This window comes from Fusarium redolens (genome assembly GCF_020744475.1).
Source record: "Fusarium redolens strain MPI-CAGE-AT-0023 chromosome Unknown BKA55scaffold_1, whole genome shotgun sequence".
NCBI classification, from domain to species: Eukaryota; Fungi; Ascomycota; class Sordariomycetes; order Hypocreales; family Nectriaceae; genus Fusarium; species Fusarium redolens.
The window spans coordinates 518,083-531,343 of NW_025763664.1; the positions used below are offsets into that span (position 1 = coordinate 518,083).

The 13,261-nt window shown below is 47.0% G+C and overlaps 8 protein-coding genes across 8 annotated transcripts; 6 read left to right on the forward strand and 2 right to left on the reverse strand.

The window, feature by feature from the left end:
- The first annotated feature begins 432 nt into the window (after window positions 1-432).
- On the forward strand, window positions 433-948 carry BKA55DRAFT_547872 (uncharacterized protein). The gene has a single exon (XM_046191066.1). It carries the CDS (start codon window positions 666-668, stop codon window positions 927-929), a length of 264 nt encoding a protein of 87 aa, XP_046055879.1. The 5' UTR covers window positions 433-665; the 3' UTR covers window positions 930-948.
- BKA55DRAFT_1803 (uncharacterized protein) lies at window positions 707-3,247 on the forward strand. Its single transcript, XM_046185044.1, has 4 exons — window positions 707-732; window positions 787-948; window positions 1,112-1,568; window positions 1,623-3,247. Exons 3-4 carry the CDS (start codon window positions 1,202-1,204, stop codon window positions 3,035-3,037), a joined length of 1,782 nt encoding a protein of 593 aa, XP_046055880.1. The 5' UTR covers window positions 707-732; window positions 787-948; window positions 1,112-1,201; the 3' UTR covers window positions 3,038-3,247.
- A 107-nt stretch (window positions 3,248-3,354) lies between these two features.
- On the forward strand, window positions 3,355-4,594 carry BKA55DRAFT_731412 (uncharacterized protein). The gene is made up of 2 exons (XM_046201202.1): window positions 3,355-3,677; window positions 3,737-4,594. Exons 1-2 carry the CDS (start codon window positions 3,434-3,436, stop codon window positions 4,303-4,305), a joined length of 813 nt encoding a protein of 270 aa, XP_046055881.1. The 5' UTR covers window positions 3,355-3,433; the 3' UTR covers window positions 4,306-4,594.
- BKA55DRAFT_682205 (mono-functional DNA-alkylating methyl methanesulfonate N-term-domain-containing protein) lies at window positions 4,471-4,935 on the forward strand (the record flags this gene model as incomplete). Its single annotated transcript, XM_046198301.1, has 1 exon — window positions 4,471-4,935. The coding sequence occupies one exon, from the start codon at window positions 4,471-4,473 to the stop codon at window positions 4,933-4,935; it is 465 nt and encodes a 154-aa protein (XP_046055882.1).
- Window positions 4,936-5,271: 336 nt separating this feature from the next.
- BKA55DRAFT_547878 (uncharacterized protein) lies at window positions 5,272-6,221 on the forward strand. The gene has a single exon (XM_046191067.1). The coding sequence runs from the start codon at window positions 5,552-5,554 to the stop codon at window positions 5,822-5,824; it is 273 nt and encodes a 90-aa protein (XP_046055883.1). The 5' UTR covers window positions 5,272-5,551; the 3' UTR covers window positions 5,825-6,221.
- Window positions 6,222-7,882: 1,661 nt separating this feature from the next.
- Window positions 7,883-9,142, reverse strand: BKA55DRAFT_682206 (uncharacterized protein; the record flags this gene model as incomplete). Its single annotated transcript, XM_046198302.1, has 2 exons — window positions 7,883-8,322; window positions 8,380-9,142. 2 exons carry the CDS (start codon window positions 9,140-9,142, stop codon window positions 7,883-7,885), a joined length of 1,203 nt encoding a protein of 400 aa, XP_046055884.1.
- An 817-nt stretch (window positions 9,143-9,959) lies between these two features.
- BKA55DRAFT_699296 (uncharacterized protein) lies at window positions 9,960-12,271 on the forward strand (the record flags this gene model as incomplete). Its single annotated transcript, XM_046200570.1, has 11 exons — window positions 9,960-10,170; window positions 10,230-10,497; window positions 10,551-10,596; window positions 10,676-10,771; window positions 10,822-10,936; window positions 11,032-11,236; window positions 11,362-11,395; window positions 11,444-11,521; window positions 11,570-11,607; window positions 11,656-11,812; window positions 11,867-12,271. The coding sequence occupies 11 exons, from the start codon at window positions 9,960-9,962 to the stop codon at window positions 12,227-12,229; spliced, it is 1,611 nt and encodes a 536-aa protein (XP_046055885.1). The 3' UTR covers window positions 12,230-12,271.
- Window positions 12,272-12,383: 112 nt separating this feature from the next.
- On the reverse strand, window positions 12,384-12,791 carry BKA55DRAFT_587937 (uncharacterized protein; the record flags this gene model as incomplete). Its single annotated transcript, XM_046194722.1, has 1 exon — window positions 12,384-12,791. The coding sequence occupies one exon, from the start codon at window positions 12,789-12,791 to the stop codon at window positions 12,384-12,386; it is 408 nt and encodes a 135-aa protein (XP_046055886.1).
- Window positions 12,792-13,261: the final 470 nt, after the last annotated feature.

Genomic DNA, 13,261 nt, shown 5'->3' on the forward strand with positions numbered 1-13,261 from the left:
AGATGTGAGGAATCAGGCTGTGGCCGCCATGTATATGTCGAATGTCCAACTTTCGACATTTCCACCAATAGTGATTGCACTTCGCAGAAGCGCGAGATTATTTGACTTAATGTATAAGTATAAGTGCAGATATCCTTGAAAAAAGAGATACTGGCCTTCTCATGAAACCGGAAAGACGGACATGGCAAAAATGAAAAGAAATGCGAGGTGGCACATGATTCTTCTAACGTGAATGCGCAAAGACTTGAAAAGCCGTAACAAGATACTACCAGGGGCCTGGAACAATTCGTCGACCAATAATACTTCGATGTTTTGTTGACTAATCTTCGTGGCTTTGTAATTCCAAGGTGATTGGAGGGTTGACCCAGTTGAGGCTGAACGGCATGGGGAGACGATCTTCCAGCCGCACGAGATTGCAAATAACGCATCCGAGGCAGGGCTGACACGAAGCATCGTGAAGTCTCAGAGGGTAGTGTGAAGACTCTGGAAGAGCTGACTTCGAGCTACGTCAAGTTCCCTACGAGACGTTCCAGCCGTATAAGTCATTGTTTAGGCGAGGGCTTTGTCTCCCACGTAGACAATAGACTGCCCATCGATCGCGCAAACCAAGGAAGCCCAAATTACCGATCCGTCGTCTCACCTCGGATGCTGATTCTGGGAACCAAATGTCCACGTCTGACCGTATACCTTTGTTCCCATGGGTGCCCGCCTACGCTAAGGGTTCAGAGCCTGGTACGTGTCCAAGCCAGACAATCCTTCATCAGTTCTTAACTCCAGCAGTCACAGAGCTTCAAAACATTACAAGGGACGAGCGAATACTGCTTCCTGAAGGTCATACCTCTGATTCTCAAATCCACGTGCCGATCCCTTCAGACCTTGCGCATGTCGCTGGCCTGAATCTCGACTCAACAACAGAACAGAATGTTTAAGAAATGGCCCATTTGACCTGTGAGCCCTCTCACTTCTCAGATTGGCTTTATTTGTTGTCGCTGAATGAAATCATATCGATACAGCTATCTCAACTGATCCTCAAGAGTTCCATGAAAAACATCGGCTCTTTTACGGGCCGTGGACTTTGAGCTTGTCGGACAGAGCTGACTCTCCTTTGTAGTTTGAGTGTACATCTCATCTGGCAACTCATCTCGGCTGCGAGGCTTATATAGATGGCGATGGGAGCCCCTACGACCTTGAATCACGGCCAATGAAATTTCCAGTTCAATTGATGTTACTATTGAAGGCTTCCAACTGTGGCAAGCTTAACTCATACCGATGGCTGTACAATGGGTTCGCAAAAGTCTTGGACCCCAACATCACTGTTCATCTGGATGTAGGCACAAAGTTGGGCAAGCAGGCACTCTTCAAACTCTGGAAGGAATTTGATCTTGAACCGATGCTTGCCGCCGCCTGTGGAGAGATCACCTGTTCCTTAAATGGGAGCTGGCTCAATCTCCTCAATCCTATTGTTGCCGCCCAGAACTTTGAGTACAAGATTGGATTCCAGCTTGATCGACCTTTGAATCTGCGACAGGGTTCTTGTCACTCCTCCCAGGAGCATGCTCAGCCTACAGGTATGCCATTTTCCAGTAGCAGTCATCCTGACGCTCACAGCTATCACTGTTTAGATACGTGGGGAGTAGCGGAAAGCCACTCGAGGACATGCTTCTCGGCAACCCAACATGGATCCAGGGCCATAACCGCGACCGCCCCGCTCTATCTCCCGTCAACCTCAATCGCCACCTCGCCGATGACAGTGATTTGCTTCAGAATCATTAGCAAGCCAAACACACACTGGCTTCTGAAATACGTTCCTGTAACTGCTACTACCGATATTCCAATGACGACAACGGACTCTGTCAACCAGAGACGACGATGGCTTAATGGAGCTTTCTTCTCGACTATCTATGTCTTGAAAAGATGCGGACACTTGTGGAGGTCTGATCATACGATTAAGCGGAAGTTGGCCTTTTTCATCCCTCTTCTGCATAGTATCCTAGCCCTTGTCCTGGCTTGGTTCTCTCTCGCGGCATTTCTACTCACGACTTTTACTATTAATAGTATCTCGGGAGATCCCCCAAAGAATGCACCGACTGGCGGATTCCCTTTTGGCAAGGCAACACCCATTGTCAACGCCGTAATCCAGATCGTATACTTGGCAACAGTACTATTCCAGTTCATCTTAGCTCTTGGAAGCCGGCCGAGGAATCACCGAATTAGTTACATCATCTCTTTCGCCATATTCGGTCTCGTACAAGCTTATCTAATCATGAACTTGATTTATCTGGTCAAACGAGTTGCAGACTACAAGACTGATGATACTGGGTCAAGTAACTATGCCTATATCGGGGAGTTCTATGCCGATATTGGACAGAGCACCATCATCGTCGCTGGATTCTCCGTGTTTGGGGTCTATATCCTGAGCGCTCTTCTGGCACTTGACCCTTTGCATCTCCTTACCTCTTTTGCGCAATTCCTCTTCATATCATCGTCTTACGTCAATATTCTCAATATCTATGTTTTTAGCAATACCCATGATATCAGCTGGGGCAGAAAAGGTCGGCACGAAGATACCGAGGCAGGTCAGAGACAAGAAGGACCAAGGCCAGCAACTGTTGAGCGACGATTTACCTTCTCCGATCAAGATCCGAACATTCGTTCAGCTGATACCCAGTGTGACAAATCTCCTGAAGCCAGAAACAAGGAGTATCAAGAGGCACTGACTCGAGCAACAGCTGAAGGCGAGACAGTATACCGTGAGAAGAAGCGTCCCCAGGTGCTCGCCACAGCAGACGCAATGATGGAGTTTCGCACAATCCTACTCGCGTCATACATATTCTCAAATATCTTTGTATGTCTCATCGTCTTAAACGATAGCCTCAAGATACTGTGGTGGCTTGGAGACTCGTATTGGCACAAGATTTGGTTCTTTCGAATATGGCTGTGGGCCAACTCTATTAGCTTTTTGATCAGATTTGTTGGCTGCTTGCTGTATCGTGTTGGTAAGGTTTGGGAGAGGTTCTTTGGCACAAGCCTATTCTAGGAAATGATCTACTGATCTTTGTCTGGCATTGATTTTCTCTCTTATATCTGACAAAGGCGAAATTGAGCGGTATTCTCTATAAAATCAAGGGGAGGTAGGGAAACTTAAGGCTCCAGTCCTAAATTATGAAGAGTTGGGTAAATTTAGGATAAGTTTAATTAATATTTAGATGAACCAGTATTTCAAGTTCCCTTACTACCCGAATATTCCAACTTTATCCTTGTCAATTCATCAGAACTCCGGGATTATCTTTTGTCCCTAACATATCTACAACGGTAACTAAATCAATACACAGCCCCGCACTTCACATTGTATCACCTAACAGGAACCCGTTGCCTACACCTGAGCCTTTTTGAAAGGCTTATCGCCCAAACTTGGCTTCTCGCCATATTCATCATGACGACTGCATTGAACATGTGTCTGTACTCGCTGACGCTCAACCCTCCAACGGCCATTTCACAAGCCATCGTCGGCCAGTTCTCAGGAACCAAGGAACAGCAGATTCTCACAGTCTCGGGCTCTCTCCTGACCCTCTATCGTCATGATCCAATCCGGGGTAGGATCTATTCATTACTTTCGAATGACCTCTTCAGCATACTTCGATCGATTGCCTCTTTGCGTCTTGCGGGAAGCGCGAAAGGTAAGCTAGAACACTTCGGGCTGTCCGTGGTAGGCCATGCCAACATCAGAAGGATCAAGCCAACTTCTTAGACTATATTATCGTTGCAACTGACTCTGGCAGCATCGCTGTTCTCGAGTATCTAGTGGCCCAGAACCGTTTCTCTCGCGTTCACTTGGAGACGTTTGGCAAGTCTGGCGTGCGCCGGACGGTCCCAGGCCAATACCTGGCTGCCGATCCCAAAGGCCGAGCCTGTATCATTGCGTCTATCGAGAAGAACAAGCTCATCTACGTCTTTAATCGCAATGCTCAAGCCGACCTCACCATATCCTCTCCGCTCGAAGCGCAGAAACATGAAGCCCTTGTCTTATCTCTCGTGGCTCTCGACGTGGGCTATTCGAACCCTACTTTTGCAGCTCTGGAGACAGACCACTCAGAGTCAGACCAGAATCCCTCTGACCAAGAATCTCTGGACGTTGAACTCGTTTACTACGAGCTAGATCTAGGCCTGAACCATGTCATCCGCAAGTGGTCAGAAACTGTAGACCCGACGGCATCGTTGCTCTTCCAAATCCCCGGCGGGAACGATGGCCCAAGCGGCGTTCTTGTCTGTGGAGAGGAAAGCATTACATACCGACACTTGAACTAGGACTCTCTTTGTGTCCCTATTCCCCGGCGCTGAGCAGCTACAGAAGATCCACAACGGAAGCGAACTATCATTGGCGGGGTGATGCACAAGCTCAAGAACAGCCCAGAGGCGTGCTTCTTCTTGCTCTAGATAGAAGACCGCGACCTTTTTAAGCTGGCGTTTGACATGCAAGATAACAAGGGTAGTCTAACAGGAGAGGCGCGGCGTATGAAGATTGAGTATTTTGATACTCTCCCAGTTGCGAGCAGTCTGTGTATTCTTAAGAGTGGGTTTGTCTTTGTTGCTGCTGAGTTTGGCAATCATCATTTCTATCAGTTTGATAAGCTCGGCGACGATGATAAAGAGCCCACAGTCAGCAGCGACGACTTCCCTATCGACCCTCATGCTGTTTACCAGACTGGCTACTTCTATCCACGACCTTTGGAGAATCTTACCTTGGTAGAAAAAGCTATCGATTCTCGAAGCCCTCTTCTGGACTGTAAGGTTACTAATTTGACAGGAGGAGATGCGCCGCAGATATATGGGATATCCGGCAACGGCGCAAGAAGCCACTTTTGGATACTCAAGCACGGACTGGAAATTAACAATGTTGCGACTTCTAAGCTACACGGGACAGTTTCCGGTGTTTGAGCCACGAGGCTGACAAGAAACGACAAATGCGACGCCTACATCATCCTGACCTCGTCCAAACTACGAAACCTCAGCTAGATGTTCGCGAAGAGCAGAGCTCAGAGATATAGACATGATAGTGCTAGTAGTGTTTGCCAGCCGTGGAACCTCAGATGTAACAAGGTAAACGACTAATAACCAAGATGAGGCGTTGTTTAACAAGTTGGTGGTTTAGTCTGATTGGCTGTCTTGGAGTTGACCAATGTTGCGCTGATTGGTGTAGCTGATGCTCCATCCTACTTGAGACATTAGGCATAAACGCATGCATCGCCGTTATCCATCTAAAATCTTTTCATCCCTATCTTCTCTCTCTTCACATCCATAAAACAATACAGAAATCACGATGAACAAAAGCTTGCACTACGGTATCGCTCTTTGGCAAGTGCATGATACCGAGAATGACTGCAATTTGATCATCCGATCTAATTCTAGCCATGTATTCTATTGCCACATTTGCCCAACTCAATTTGTTCGATCTCCCTCTGTCGCAGAACAGTACTTCAAATGCCTCCAACTCTTGAGATCCGATAAAGTCGAAATCGACAACTTCTAGAAGGAAGACGCCTTTGAGTGGCTCATGAAATGCTTTCAGCCTTTGATAACCAATTTAACACCGCCCTCGGGAACTTCTGTTGTTACGGAGCCGACTTTAACGGACTACTTCTTCCCGAAAGAAAGCTTTGTCTGTAGCCTTACAGCCGTGAATGAAAAGTTGGAGCCTCAAAAGCTTGACACAAACAACCACGGTTGGAATAGCCCTATTGCCAGGTTCGAGTCCGACTTGCTTGACGACCTCAACAACTGGACTCACTGCTATGTCCCATCTGATATTCATGTCTGCTACGATTGATCGGAGGACAGTTTGATTATGCTGCTAATGCGTATTACTGCAATTGATCTTAACGGAGAGCTTGTCACATGGTTCTTTAAAAAGTTTGGACTCTCGTTTGGTTCCTCGCATGCGAGAAAAGGACTCGTAAGGTTGAAAAAGATTAAGGGGTTTCCTCGGGGTCAGCTGCTGACTTCTACCGTGCCACTCTTGACGACCTTCGGGCTGATTTGAACAAGAGCTTTGATAGTGTAATGGCAGAGTGAACTATATGCGAGGATAAGAACACATGGTAGGGATTAGTCATGTGTGGGATAGACGAGAATGAGTATCGATCATAAAATTATGGAGAGTTTGCGATCAGGACGCCACTCATTTCACCTCAGGTTAGTCTTCTCTCAGTATACGAATATGAGACTATATTGAAACCCAAGAACGCTGACTTAATGAGCCCGGTTTATGTCGTGTTCTCATTCGTGAAACCTCTCAGGAAAGTAAAGTCGAACCTTTTTATGCTTGGATGAAGATGGACATTTGCACCAACATTGGGATGGAAAAACTTCTTCTGACAGTACACCTGGTGCCGCGGTAATAGTTCTTTTGAAGCTGCCTGGAGCCCAAGGTTACCAGATAGGCATTGTGGCCTGATGGAAGCAATCTAGACCAGACTGCGCCCCCCAGGACCCTTAGATAGACCAATGAATGACCATGTCAAGGGGTGAACGAAATGGACCAACAGCATCAGCTGACGTCACTGACTGTGCTAAAAGAATACCTGGTCTAACTTGGTCTAAGGTCCACTAACTCTACACTAAACTTATATCAAATTTACCTAAGCTTTTCTGTCACCTAGGATAGACATCTTAAGTTTTCTTGCCTCCCCTTGCTGCCTACCGATCAATTAACATCTTGATGAACACTTTCCTCCGATTACCAGCCATCAGCTCCATTGGAACATCTTGCCAACAGATAGGAACAAATCATAACCAACAAAACCATGACTTTACTTGACAGTATTCTTGCCATCCTTCCAAACGTCCCATTCCTTCCCCCGGGACCTCCGACAGATGCGGATAGGGATGCAAAGAAACAGAGCAGTCCACTGGACCGCTTCTTGGGGGCACCGTCGAAAGGAACAAAGGGGGCCAACCCACCAGTGTCGGAGAACCGCGACCAGCCAAGATAAGAACCTGTGACTTTGGTTCCAACACGGCAGACACGACTTGTAATTCTAAGACTATTGGCTGGACGGTCTGTTGCTCTCCCAGTCCATTACACATGTCTAATGCTGATATAACAGGTAGACCTACAAACTACGCGCAAATATGGATGTATAAAGAGCGTCTTGAAATAATGAGATGGCAGACGGTCAATCAAGGTCGACGCTTAAAGTCTGAGTTACAGAAATGCATGAGAGGCGCAGTAGAAGGCCAGTCCTGTAAGACATGCAGAAATAGACCGATAAAGTAACCATTGAGAAGCTACGAATTCATATGTTGGTTGAGCTGAGTATTTCTCTGTGTTATGGGTTCCTCCCTTGTGGCCGCAAGTTCAAGAAATGAGGTGTTTGTTGGTCCAGTTTGAAACGGGCCACGGCCAAAATATCACAACACTTACTGACACGGCCGAAAGCTAATGCAGCCGCGAAATTTCATTTCTCAGCGCCTGGGTTATCAACCAACAGCGCCAATTATAGACAATTGATACGGCTATGCAGACCGTATAGCCCGCCTTCCGGCCAAGCTGGTCTGTCCACAATTGGGGAATTATCTCCAGCATGAAACATGGGCTTTGTTGACCTGGATGTGACTGGATTATGGCTGCTCAATCGGAAAACTGTCGTGCTTGCTCAGGAATTGTTTCAGTACAAGACAGAATTAGCTCTGGGGAAGCGAGGCGCATCGCTTGTCTTCCGCCACGTTCACCTGGTGTTAAAGAGAGATTAGGCTGTTTAGCATGCGCTAACGTGAAAGACCTCAAGCATTAGCTGCAGATTGATAGCGGAAAACACAAAGACAAAACAGGCCTCCCATATCTCTCATGAAAATATCTCCTTGTCCACGAACTAATCTACCCTGTTCAGCTAACAAATCGCGTTGAAACCACGGCTCTCTCCAGCAAAATTGGCTTGGTCGGGTAATCGCTCGATATCTTCCTCAAGCCACCAAATAAGCACGAGCCAACGACCTTCGTCCCACCAGAATCCCTTTCCCCGTTGCATCTCAACTCTTCAACCATATCCTGACAGTCAGCGAGAGGAAGATCATCCTTGACAGTGAAAACTTGAAAGGTGTCTGTGGCTCGCCTCATGAGAATTCCAAGCTCATGAGCCTTTTCGCAGAGCTTCCTGAGTTTCTTTCTGCCGCTTTCTTGCGCCTGTATGATATCTGTCTCGGCTGGTTTAAAGAATTGTTCAAGATACGCTGCACATGAGTCCGGTCCATCAGATTCATCTCTCAAAAGGTCGATACAATTAAACGTGGCACGGCTCCAATCGCTCAATTCTTTTTGGCGAGACCCTAAAAATATGATGGTTAGCTCGAGGTATATTTATTCGAACTGGAGGGAAGCCATACCATCAGGATGAGTGCCTTGAACAGCTTCCGTCAAATACCATTCTGTTGCTGCGAGCAGCTTCTGAAGCCTCGGATGATGGTTTCCGATGTTGCATCCTCTAACATTGTTGGGGAAGAATTGTCCTCCGATGAAAATGAATAAATTGGTATGAATGGCGTCTCGTTGACACTCTGGAGAAAGATCCTCCATCTCTTCAAAAAAGGCCCTACTATCCTCTGTTATGGGGCTCCGAAATGTGCCAGATTTGGAATAGAGTCGACAAGCAACCATTTGCACTGTTTTGCGAACTTCGGAGAACAGCTTCTGTATCTCGCTGTCGAGGATAGGCTTTCCGTCACTGGGAATAATAATGTTACGGAGTTGATCTGCTCGTGATTCCGTTGCCTTCAGTTGCCTCTTCAAACTTGCTAGTTCTGAATTTGCAAGTTCTAGCTTCCGGGTTAACTGTTCGACTTGCGCGCGATGATAAGAGTCATCGGGCTCCAATCGAACCTCAGCTTTTAAAGTCTGAGGTGAGTCAAGTTCGGTCTCTTCTTGTCGCGATTGAAACTTCTTCTGGTTATCAGTAAACCAATCTTCCATAGCAGTCCGGACAATTTCCTTGATGCTGTCTGAGGCGGCTTGTTGACATTGATGGTGTTCTGCGTTCATCTTAGTGATGGATGAGGCAAGGTCTCGCTCCAAGTCGGTTCTCAAGTCACAGTGTAGTTGACTGATGAACTGGATCATGCTGGTTGGGGCTTGTAGGTGCTCCCAGTCCATTGCATCACCCGTGCGAGTATTGTACTCTGCCATCTTCGTTCGCGGTGGTTGTTGATAAAATCCAACTAAATGCGAACAGGAACGTTGTCTTTTGAGACTGCCTGATAAAGAAGAGAAGATTGGCATCTTGGAGTTGAAAACTATGAAAGGATATAGAAGATTCTCGCTAAGAAGAGGTATTGTCTTGAGTTGACATGTGGTATTAATGGACGCCGACAGTCATAAATAGACTCCAATCTGGTATTTCCCGCAATTATGTGAGACTTGGTGTGACCAAAATATCAGTGAATGTATTGGGCGAAAGTTTAGACAGCCATGAGAGGGGGAGATGGTGTGGTGAAAGAGTATCAGGTGTGGCCGACTCTTGGCCGCTTGTCTGTGCTGAGCGCTTATGCAGGAGACGCGACCGTGAAAGTGCACAAGTATGCCGTATAAGGCGGAATCTCAACTTCAACATTGGTAGCAAGATAAAAGATGCGTATGGCCGTAAGTTGTTGGGCGATGTTGAAACTTTGCACGATATGGTCATTGGCTGAGGCAGAGGGGATTGCTGGCCAACGTTAGACAACTCAGCCAACGTTGGCTTACACAGCCTCGCACACTGTTTGATGTTGCCGAGGGTGAAACATTCGGCTGTATTCTACACCATTCTGCCTGTACTGATACTGCTAGCGATCATCTAGATGTCACAGCTGAGTATCTATATTATAACGGATGCGCAGCACTTCACCTGGCAGTCATACAACAAACAACAGAAGAAACAAAACGAAACTTCAATTAACCTTTATTTGTATATTAACATTTTTATTCATCTGATATGGCATTCCGGTTCGCACAGCTCCATAACTCGTCCAGCAGGAGGACCTACACTATTGAGGACGCTTCAGTCGGCTTAGGCGCTGCAGGCCTCGACACCCAAGATAGAGTCATCATTGCGCTCGACTTTGGAACGACATACTCAGGTGTTGCATACTGCTTTTGCAACGCTACCAGCAAGCCCGATGTTCGGCCAGTCGTTGACTGGGTAGGCAAGTTGACCCATCACGGCGATACTCTCAGCCATGATCAATACTGACGTGGTATGTAGGACTTGAGGGCCGCACTCAGCCCAAAGTTCCCACTGCTATTTTGTATGACCCACAAGACAGTACAAAGTTCAAGTGGGGAGGGCAACTCACCTGGCGTGATGATCATGTCCAAGGCGTCAAATTGCTTCTAGACCCGAAGCAACCCAAACCATCTTACCTTCCATCGAGCAGTGCGAAGCGTGAGAAGAGGAGGCTTCCAAAAAATGTCGTTGATGTTGCAGCAGATTTCATGAAAGCTATGTATAGCCATGCTTTGGAGAAGATTGGGTCTAGGGTCCCTCGAGATACTTGGATCTTTGTGAGAAGTCTTTCGTTCTTAGTGTCCCGGCAGTTTGGTCTGACAAAGCCAAGGAAAGGACCATTCAGGTAAGAATCACCGAACATCTGTCCCTACCGCACCTTTTTTCCCTCTCTTTTGTCTGACGCTGTCTCTGACATGATCCAGGCAGCCAAAAAAGCAGGTGTTTATCCCGTCACTCTTGTCAAAGAGCCTGAAGCTGCAGCTCTCTACACATTCATGACTCTAGAGCGAGCACTAAGCGTAAGTCACGGAATCAACAAATCACGCGCGGTCAAGCTGATAAGAACTAGTCGGGTGACTGCTTCGTCGTCTGCGACGCGGGAGGTGGAACTGTTGACTTGATCTCATACGAAGTCGTCTCAACTGAGCCAACTCTTGATCTTGCAGAACTAGTCCCTGGCAAAGGTGGGCTTAGACCTCTCATTACGACTCCTTCTGGGCTCTAAATCTTCACAGGAACATGTCGGGATCGCTGGGCCTGAATAAGCGTTTCGCGGAAGCTGTTCGAGACCTAATTGGAGACGAGGAATGGTTTCGTCTGAAAAGTCTCGATGCATGGGCGCTTGCCGAACGCCAATTTGACCAGGAGATCAAGACATCATTCACGGGAGATTTGGACGATGATTTCATTGTCAATTTCCCTGGTGCTCGGCTCGAAGATAATGTTGATGAGGGCCTGGAGAGAGATTCTTGGTTCATGTCTGGGTAAGTCACATCCTCAAGGAAGCTTTGAAGACACTGACAGGAGGAACGTGAAGTGAGACGGTGCATGGTATATTTGAACCCCTAATTGCAGATATTGTTCGCCTGGTCAACGAACAAGTTCATAGTATTAAGGAGGAAAAGCCAGACAACTCTATCAATGTCAGTCAAGAGTCCGTTTGATACTTTTATGCTGATCATTTTAAACAGGGGATCTTTCTCGTCGGTGGATTTGGTTCCAGTCAATACCTCAAGAGCCGAATTGAGAATGAGAACCCAGATATACAAGTAAGAAGCTAAGTGAGAGCGGAAGAGTACAGCAGCTGACACCGTTAGGTCATTCAACCTGATGATGCATGGGCGGCTATTGTGAAGTGGGTTGACTTTCATGTAGTTTATGTTCCGATCTAACATTGGAGCAGAGGAGCAGCACTCAGCCGGCTTTCGTATACGAACGTCATATCAACCAAGGCTACCCGTCACTACGGAGTGAGTGCTTGGTCCCTCTACGAGCCCGCAATCGATAAAGGTCGACCAACATCTACCAGCCCCGTGACCGGCCGGCTCAGGACAGAGAGAGTAAGTCGGACGGAATTGATACATATGAGACACTGAAGCTGATCATAATCCTAGATGACATGGTATATCGTCATAGGCGAAACTCTGAGACGTGACCGTAATGAACGATATGCATTTCATAGGCATATTCCAAAATCTTACTCTGAGAAGGACCTTCGCTTTCGAGATGAACTGTGGATGTCGGAAACTCAGCTACAGCCTCAGCATCCTACCGGAGATGTCAAGTTGAACTGCATTCTAAAGAGCGATTTGAGTGAGGTGGATAAGTCGCGGTTCAAGGAGGTTATTGGTATTGATGGGCGGGAATGGCTGAAGGTTACCTATGATCTTGTTATCTCTACAAGGGAGGCTGCGATGAAGTTCTGGTTGGAGTTTGATGGCAAGGAAGCAGGGTCGATCCTCGCGACGTATGCATAGTTGGTACACATTAGCTGTTTGACAATCTGATTTCAAGAATTCACAGTCCGCTCTAGTTCCAAGATGTGTATGTTTTGCCAATATTTGCCTTTCCTAATCTTAGAAAATAGATTCATTCCCAGTGATAAAACTCCCCTTCCCTTAATGTACAAACTTAGTCGAAAGAGGATTGCATTCCTTCGTTATTCTCCATATGGACCTGCACCTGATTCCATCCCGCTACGCCTTGAAGCATGTTCTTGATATCAGAAATGACCTCATACCAACGCGTCTCGTCCGGACCAAAGTCTACCGAGATATAAATTGTAAGAGGGTTGTCTCGGAGATCTGGAAGCACTCCGTACCGGAAGAGAGTAATGGTAGTCGTCATGCGACCTCTAGTTGCTTGAAATGACTGGAGGCAGTCGTGGACTGTAGGACGAACAAAGTCCCAGGTTCTACTAAGAGAGGGGTCCTTGGGCGCAGCATAATACATTGTCTGCTCATGTTCCGGAGCGGTGATCTCGACGTGGATATCGCCTTCGCTGATTGATGATGATTGGGATAACTCAGCCAAAATCATGACCATTTCCTGCACGGCTTTTCCCCAGATAGGTGTCTTTTCGGAAGACCAGAGGGCAACGACGAGGAGCGTTGGTATTCCATTTCGCATCTGGAAGTGGATTTGATTGCCCATGTCGTCGGGGGTTAGAATTTCATGCTTCTTGGCAATGGCATGTGCGTTTTTGAGAATATCTTGGGAAATCTGTTGCATAAGGGCGGGGAGACTAGCAGCTGAGATATGTGGAGGCAGTATACGGAGTTCTGGCCAAGCTACTCGTTTCCAACCGGAAATGACACGAGGTTCAGTGGGAGATGGGGTTGAACTTGTGGACTCCATGGTTGAGATTTTGTGAAATGAATCGTCAGATTATCTCGGGGTAGTTGAACGATTTCCGAAGTTATGATGTTGGTAAAGGAAGGAGGAAAATGCATGAATGGTTACGTTTTACGGGCATTTTATACTCGTGATGTAATGTGGTTCGTGTGGTG

Bases quoted from the DNA above. Each gene is read 5' to 3' on its own strand.
- BKA55DRAFT_731412 (XM_046201202.1), top strand. From the start codon at position 3,434: ATGACGACTGCATTGAACATGTGTCTGTACTCGCTGACGCTCAACCCT. The intron at 3,678-3,736 runs GTAAGCTAGAAC...AGAAGGATCAAG, and splicing joins TCTTGCGGGAAGCGCGAAAG to CCAACTTCTTAGACTATATT.
- BKA55DRAFT_1803 (XM_046185044.1), top strand. From the start codon at position 1,202: ATGAAATTTCCAGTTCAATTGATGTTACTATTGAAGGCTTCCAACTGT. The intron at 1,569-1,622 runs GTATGCCATTTT...ATCACTGTTTAG, and splicing joins GGAGCATGCTCAGCCTACAG to ATACGTGGGGAGTAGCGGAA.
- BKA55DRAFT_547878 (XM_046191067.1), top strand. From the start codon at position 5,552: ATGAAATGCTTTCAGCCTTTGATAACCAATTTAACACCGCCCTCGGGA.
- BKA55DRAFT_547872 (XM_046191066.1), top strand. From the start codon at position 666: ATGTCCACGTCTGACCGTATACCTTTGTTCCCATGGGTGCCCGCCTAC.